The 7,916-nt window shown below is 45.4% G+C and overlaps 1 protein-coding gene across 1 annotated transcript; it reads left to right on the top strand.

The window, feature by feature from the left end:
* On the top strand, positions 1-6,896 carry LOC100117437 (transcription factor HES-1-A). Its single transcript, XM_016984691.3, has 3 exons — positions 1-389; positions 721-816; positions 4,890-6,896. The coding sequence occupies exons 1-3, from the start codon at positions 297-299 to the stop codon at positions 6,024-6,026; spliced, it is 1,326 nt and encodes a 441-aa protein (XP_016840180.1). The 5' UTR covers positions 1-296; the 3' UTR covers positions 6,027-6,896.
* Positions 6,897-7,916: the final 1,020 nt, after the last annotated feature.

Here is a 7,916-nt window from a genome sequence, read left to right as displayed (position 1 = left end):
AGTTATCCTTCACACCCCGAACAGGCCGACGGTCCTGCTCGGGATAGAAGCTCCGACGAAATTTTTCAAACTCTTGTTATCGACTTTGTTGTTGAATTATCCGAGTTAACAAGTGATCTCGACTGAAGACCAACCGGTTCTCCAGTCAGCTTGATCGAGTACAGTGTGAATTAGTGTGCCTTATTTGCGTTCTGCTTTCTTCTCTGAAAAGCAAAGAACGAACTCAGTTCTTCGACCGATTGTGATTGTCTCTGCCGAAGACAGTTTTGACGTTTTGTGATACCTTAGCAGTTTAAATGGTTGATTACTACAGCTGCAAAATGTCGGGAAGCGACGAGGAATTCGAACCTCAAATGCAGTCAGGCATGACCAAGGCTGAATTGCGAAGGGTAAGCATCGATACTTTTGACACTTATTCGGTGAAATCGCTTACATTTCGCGACTTAAAATCAAACGCGGAGCAACGAACCGAAGGGGATTGATTTACCGCGAATCCAAGATGAAAACAACGCGCAAAAAGCTTGGATGGAGCGTCAGTTTTCACGCCACGTGTGACGTTCGCACGTGACGAGCGTTCACGTTCGGTGTCATAATGTGCGGCTGTAGTTGCTCCGCGATAAGATCGTGTTTATCTTTTGTACTCTGTAGTTTGACTCCGCGAAAAGACATTTTAAGTAGCGTTCGAGCTTTGTTCTAACAACGAAACCTCTATTATTTCAGAGCAATAAGCCGATCATGGAAAAGAGAAGGAGAGCACGCATCAATCAGTGCCTCGACGAATTAAAGAGTCTAATCCTGGAGGCCATGAAAAAAGACGTAAGTTAATATTCTTATCGATAAAATGATGCAGCACTGTTCTCATTGTTGGTTTCGACGAAAAATACGTATTCCGAATGTAAAAAAATCGCGGCATTCTGAGAGAAGGAAGACGGAGACATCGGTACAGGGTAGTGCCGTTCAACCCGACCTACCTAGAAACGTGTAGTGTTACGCGGCATCGGGTTATGAGCGCCGGATGCCAGATAGATCTCCCACGAGACAATGTCCGTGTGTGTACATAAGCGAGGCGCAGAGAAGTGTGCGTGTCATTCCGCGACGTTCACACTTTTGCCGGTCGTACACGATTCATTAAACCCCAGTGTCGTACGCACGTTTTTCTCGGCTCTCGCTGGACGTTTTATTTGACTATGTTAAACACGTACACATTAGCGACTTCTGTTTACAAAATCATTCATTATTATGCTTCTCCGGTTTTTTTTTCGTCGATTTAATTCATCCTTTTTTTAAAAACACATCCGAGCGTCATCAAGATAAACAATCGAACACTTGCGTAAAGTCTTCGACGAAAAATGAACGCCACGCCACTAATTTTTTTTCCTAAAAGAGCGAGGAATATATAAAGTCCGAGATAGCCGTGTTATCTGCATAGAAGAAGCCTTAGATTCGTGAAAATGTATTACCGTGAACTCTGGAAGATTTCCAAATTCATTGAAAAATATGGAGCATGAAAACAAAAAAAAAAAAAGATAAACCAAACGCAGGCTTAGATCGGCGCGTATTAGTGACGCGTTAAATCAGATTGTCGAGGGGCAGAGCGAGCCTAGTCGTCCCGTCCAACTGCATTTATTTTAGGGGCCGCGCGTATAGTGTATAGTACGAAGCCATATAGGCATAGCAGCAGTTTATGTGCACAGGGAGAGGGTAGGCAGGCAGGTTTTGTTTCAGTGCTTTAGATCCTCGCGCTCGTCTACTCGTGGGAACGTATAGGCGCGCATAGCTCAACACAGCGGTTGCGGCGCGCGCGCCATCAATTACCCCTCAGTGTCATTTCGAACTAGTTGATAAAGCTCGGTCGATAGCTATTTTCATTTGCATGGCAAAACGCGCCTGTGCATATTTAGCCAAGCCGTCTCCTCAGCGTCGCCGGGTAATTTTTGCGATATTAATTTCCTTTTCAACGAGAGCGAATCACGGCGAGGACGACGATGCTTCGCCAGGGAAAGAGTAATCCAATAACGAGTCGCGTGATTCTTGATCAAAGAACCGACGAGCGCTCTCTCGCGAGCAGACAATCGGCCGTGATTATACAGTGGGAGGGGAAGGATCGTTCTCTCTCTCTCTCTCTCTCTCTCGCGCGCGCGCGCGCGCGGCCACTTGTTAATCAATTTCGTGCGACTCGAGCGAGCGAGCCGGAGAGAGAGAGAGATACTCTTTATCCGCCTCTTTCAAAACGCCGCTCGCGGATTTTGAGGCCAAGGAAGATTATGGAAATACAGGAGCTGGCTCGGCCGGAATTAAGGCTCGTTAATTACTTGGCAGCGCGTCTTCTCTCCGTATACTAGGAAGAAGGGCCGGGCGTCACGGCGGCAGCGTCGATGCGTAACACTATATCCTCGGAGATTGATTTCTCAGACGGGCTTAACGAGGTGAGCGTCGTCGTCGGCGTCGGCGGCGGCAGCGGCGCTCTCACCGTTCGTCCAGATGACTTCCGCTACCTGCTCTCCGCTATATACCTGCTCTCGTGTGTGCGTATATACAGGTATACAACGCGCTTCGCTCGGACGCGTGCACGTGCGTGCAGCACATCTGTCTCGCTCGCTCATTCACCGTTCACACACACGCGCGCGCACCTTTCGCCCCGTCGAAACGCCCCCCGCGTTCGTGGGAACCTCCGAATAATTATTAAAAAGAGAAGAAGCTGGGCGAAGAGGAAGAAGAAGAAGAGAGAGGGAGAGAGAGGAAAGAAGGCCTGCCTGCTTGCTCGCGTCTCAGGTTGCCGGGCTTCTCTCTTTTGTTGACCGTATCATCTTCGAGGATCCGCTCGGCTTGTGCGCGCTCTCGAAAAAGCGCCGAGGGAGGGAGACAGACAGCGAGACTCTCGCCCGAGAGAACGTGGGAGCGTAGCTCCCTTCTTCTTCGGCTGCTTCTTCTTCCCTGTACCCCTCCGCCGTACCCTTAGCAGGTGCCTGCTGCATTTCATCTCCCGGCTCGAGGGTGTCTGCTCTGCTATTCTTTCGCTTTTTTCCGGCACTCGCGCGCATACAAGCTCACGCGTCGGATTGCCCGTTTGTAATTATTTGTTTATCCGTACTGTTTTTCTCCTACTCTCGTGGGTGCTCTCTCCTCACCCGCTTCCGTAATTAATAAATCTCCCGATGTTATAAATTCTACGCGCGTCGGCTCATTGTCAGAAATTACGTTTGATTACGGCTTCCGTTTCACGGTTCAGCCGAGATTCCCAGCGGGTCCCGTCCACATAACTCTTTATACATCATAAGCACGCGCCTCGTTATGTGCGTGTGAGCATGCATACGTGCGCGGCCGTGTGTAACCGAGCCGTAAACACACACTCCCACGCCCATTGTCAAGCTGACCGACTCGAGCTTACCATAAAAATAGGGACCTCTGTTCGCGACGGGAGAGAAATCCTGAAAAGGCCCTGCTAGCGGACAATGCCCACCCCGAGAAAAGTTGAGGGAACCGCGACGTTCAATCACCTTAGACCGCTCGCGTCGTCATCATCATCCCCGTTAAAGAGCTTTCCTCCGATTTCGTAAAAGAGACCCGAGAGGCTCCGCTTTTTTCCTTCCTCATATACTAAAAATCGTCCGTGCCACGAGGCTGATCGTTATACTCGGGGGGGCTCCGCCGCTTCTTTTCTTCTCCACGCTAACGGGTTCCCACGCGAGGAAATAAAGAAGAGCTGGCCCTCTTCGACAAAAAAGTCTTGATCTTTTCAAATGATCACGTCCTACGCTGAAGGTGCAGCTCTTTCTCGATGATGATGATGATGAGGCTGTGGATTTTGGGCTACTTCTTTGAGAACGCCCCGAAAACCTGACTTGGTTCTTCGATACAGGCACTAAGGTAAAATGCCCAATAATTGGACAAAATGAAAATTTAGACCGACACTCGAATATTTGCTATTGCGATAAAACAAAAACCGTAACCTCCAAAACTAAACTGGATCAGCATTGTAAACATCATCACTAATAATATACTAATGATTTTGATAACATTTTAACAAAAGTCAATTCTTAAGAATGATTTGAAAGACTGCTCTCGAGTTCCATAAGAGCAATTTTTTTCAGTATTTTTTTCAGTCCAACTTTACCGTAAACGCGATTTCCATAAAGCAGTAGTTGGACACGTTTAATTCAAACGTCCAACTACTGGGACTAAGACCGCGTCCAAGTACTGGTTCAACCGTATCAAATGATGTCCAACTATACCGTGTTTTTATGTCACTCTTCAATATTTATTTTTATTGTAAAAACTGATTGTTTAAGGTTCGGTTTTTTTTATTTGAAAGTTTATTATGTCGGCTAAACGTTGGTGTTAAAAGATTTCGATACTTCGCAATTTATCCGTGCAAAATAAATGAGCTTCTAAAATTTCCTCAAAATCTGTCCATGTACTAGGTATTTTACCTTATTGGTTTTCGTTCCGTTTCGCTTTTGTCTCGACTCGCCTTGCCATTCGAACACCGAATCGCATCTTCCACGATAATGATAAGGGAAAGTGAAGCGGCGTGTTATATGGGAGCCGCGAGTTCTTAAGTGGCGCGATAAAATGTATCATTCGAGCTACTGAAAATAGCGGAACCCCGATTAGTCGGATGTTGCAGAAGCACAGCTCGCTTCTGATTAGATAGTCGCAACCGCGCATTACCATAGATTTTTACGATTCGAGATTCGAAGCCATGCCACGCACCTTATGATTTGAAGCCCTCGGGGCGATATGCTACTTAAAATACTCGCTAAACTAGTCGTTTTGAGATTTTTCAAAGAAACAACAATGAGAAGTGTAGAGCAGCAATTGAATTCAATTTCATATGAAAAAAAAAAAACACGATGGAGAATCTAACGTTTTCCTTCCTTCAATTACAGCCAACCAGACACTCAAAGTTGGAAAAGGCGGATATCCTAGAAATGACTGTGAAGCATCTGCAGCAGATCCAGCGCCAGCAGCTCAACAATGCCGTAGCCACCGACCCGGCAGTGATAACCAAATTTCGCTCCGGATTTTCCGAGTGCGCCAGCGAAGTCTCCCGCTACGTCAACCACCTTGAGAACGTAGACCCTACTGTCAAGCAGCGTCTCGTATCTCACCTCAACAACTGCGTGACCAACCTCCAGCAGGTCTCGCCCTTCTACAACCACTACGTTCCCTACATGCCGGAGCGTCTGTACCCCGAGATCAAGGTCGGCTTCCAGAGCGACGTTCAGAGCGGCGACGAGAACAACAACGGCAGCGCCAGGATTCAGATCCCCAGCAACGTCCAGCTCATTCCCAGCCGACTGCCAAACGGCGAACTCGCTCTTCTAGTGCCACCTTCCGCCGGAATCACCGCCAACTTCCCCTTCTTCCCACCCACCTCGGAGTCCGGCACGAGACTTGGCCAGCCGTCGGCCTTCACGGCTGTCCAGAGAACGTACAGCCCACTTCTCAGTCCGTCCACCTCGACATCGAGCTTCGAGGAGAACCACCACTCCGAGCAGTACCCCACCTCGCTGTCGCCACCTCAGCACTTCAAGATGCCCGAGCAAAGCCCAGCCTCCTCCTCCAACAAGAGCTTCTCGTCTCCGGAAACGCAGAAGCCCCAGATCAGCTCTAGCAGTGACAGGAATTCTCCGATGCTCTTCCCCGAGCAGAAAGTGGAAATCGTCAACTCGACCAGCGTCATCAAGAGGGACGCCGATAGTTTAGACGCCTTCAACGGAAACGCCAACATGCATAGTCTCCGACAGCCCTTGTCAGTCATCACCGACAAGTACAACAGACCGCTGACGATACCCAAGAGGGAGGGTGGACTCAAGCGATATAACTCGGATGGACTCCTCGCCATCTCCGACAAGAGACCGAGGTACCACGAAGCATCGACCTCCGTTGCTTCCACCTCCAACTGCCACAGCCCATCGTTGAAAATCAAGGAAGAGTGCGCCGACGACGCGGAAAAAACGAATTCGGTCATCAGTAGCGAAACCTCGGCAACGCCAAACGGCGACATGTGGAGACCCTGGTGATTTGTCCGTCGAACCAAAGCAAAGTTATTCATTTTTTTTCTCTCGTTTGTTATTGTACTGATTTTCAACGTTGGAACTATAGGTAATCAGCTAGGATTGTGCGAACGCAATCCACTAGCATTGCCAAATCGTAGTCGAATAGTTTTCCGATTTTCCTCGACGAAAATTTGTTAAAGCGTTCGATGTTATATAATTATTGCGTGTCTCAAGATGAAATGCTACGAAAGCAGTCGAGAGATTTAAGACTCGTTTTCATGCTTGCAGCGCGAATCTGATAGAACCATTGTACTGCAATAAGCGTATTTTTTATTTTTTGATGATGATCTTGTTTTGAAGGTTTACGATTTCAAAATATTTTGTGCCTTAAATAGTTATAGATTATAAGTCATTTAAAGTGTTTATATTTTTGATGAAACGCAATTCTAACGAGAATTAGAGTTGTCGATCTTTTTTGTTGAAAAATACTATTGCAACGTTATAAAGTGTAACATTTACCAAAAATAGATGTAAAAAGGTTTAATTGAAAGTATAAACACTTCATCAGAATACTGCAGTTGACGTATTGAGAACTTGAAGCCTTATGATATACGGTCCACCTTATGTAACGAGAATTATAATTCCTCCGAAAAGTCACCGTGTAAAATAGCACACTCCGAACAATGTAAGCTTTAACAGTAAACAGAGGTCCACGTTTATTGGATCTGTAAATATGTACATAATATGTTTAAGTTGATATTGTTTTACGTTAGCTTCTCGTTAGGTATACACGTAAGTGATCCTTCGTGGTCAGTATTGAAAAAGCCTACGTAGTATTAAGAGTTTGTGATAAAGATTTTCCAGTCGTTACAATAAAAACAATTCTCACTATAATCCTGCCCAAGTATTTATTTCATTTCGATCCTTGAAAAAAAAGTTAAAACTATCTGGTATCAAAACTTTCCGCTGGTATCGCAATAAAATGCTCTGAATATCCAGCACGTTATATTCGCCTGCGAAGACTCATCGACGTGTTTTATCCTTTTAAGAGCGCGTTTAACGCGCCCGGGTTCATAAGCTGGAGATTGCTCTCTTCGTTTTTCCTCGATAAAGGAATAAAAAAGGAGAACTTAAAGAGAATGAGAATTCCAACCACCTGTTACGCCGCAAAACCACCTTCGTATTCATCGACCGAGCGCGTGAACTGATTTATCGGCTAAGCTGGCTCACTTCACGGTGTGCTTTCATCAATCTCACGACTTTCGATGCAAACTGCTCCTTTTGACCACTACACACCTTTTCTTTTTATTTTATTACACGGCAAAAATATACACTATTGAGATTTTTAAAGTGTCACTTTTTATATTTTATCTCTTGTATTAATGTAAGGCCGCTACGCGATAAATTCCCAGGAAAAACGCGAAAATCCAAACAAATTTTCAAAATTCAAAATCTATATCGGTAACAAAATAATTTTGATATTGTTTTAAAAAATCCCCAAAAGTTGATCAATTCTACGCGAGCGATATTTACAAACGTCGAAACAGTTATCCAACAGAACAACTCGCTTTAATAATAAACATTAAGCTACACCTCTGATAATCAACAGTAAATAAAAGGTTGATTAAAATAAAAATATTACGACAATTGAAAACAGAATCCTGCTTATCCACGCTGTCTTGAGGTGCCATCTGTGAGGAATGTGTTGAACACCACGCCTGAAGAGTAGGTCGGTAACTTTTCAATAGATGGCATTACCATCACGACATTGTCGATATGTTTGCGAAATTTCCCAAAAGGTTCAAAGTTTTTCAGTGCATTATGTACAAGCTGTAGTTTAATCCATCCGTGAAATTGTTTATTCAAACTTTTATTAAAACGTCCTGTTATCATTCCGAATCTGCCATTCATATC

The sequence above is a fragment of the Nasonia vitripennis genome, chromosome 3 (genome assembly GCF_009193385.2).
Source record: "Nasonia vitripennis strain AsymCx chromosome 3, Nvit_psr_1.1, whole genome shotgun sequence".
NCBI lineage: Eukaryota > Metazoa > Arthropoda > Insecta > Hymenoptera > Pteromalidae > Nasonia > Nasonia vitripennis.
Note: the sequence above shows the minus strand (reverse complement) of the source record. Positions and strands in the feature narration are given on the sequence as shown.

What these genes read in the sequence shown, in the direction of transcription:
- LOC100117437 (XM_016984691.3), top strand. Translation starts at nt 297, where the DNA reads ATGGTTGATTACTACAGCTGCAAAATGTCGGGAAGCGACGAGGAATTC. An exon ending in CCAAGGCTGAATTGCGAAGG is followed by an intron (nt 390 to 720) that starts GTAAGCATCGAT and finishes CTATTATTTCAG; the next exon opens with AGCAATAAGCCGATCATGGA. An exon ending in TGGAGGCCATGAAAAAAGAC is followed by an intron (nt 817 to 4,889) that starts GTAAGTTAATAT and finishes CTTCAATTACAG; the next exon opens with CCAACCAGACACTCAAAGTT.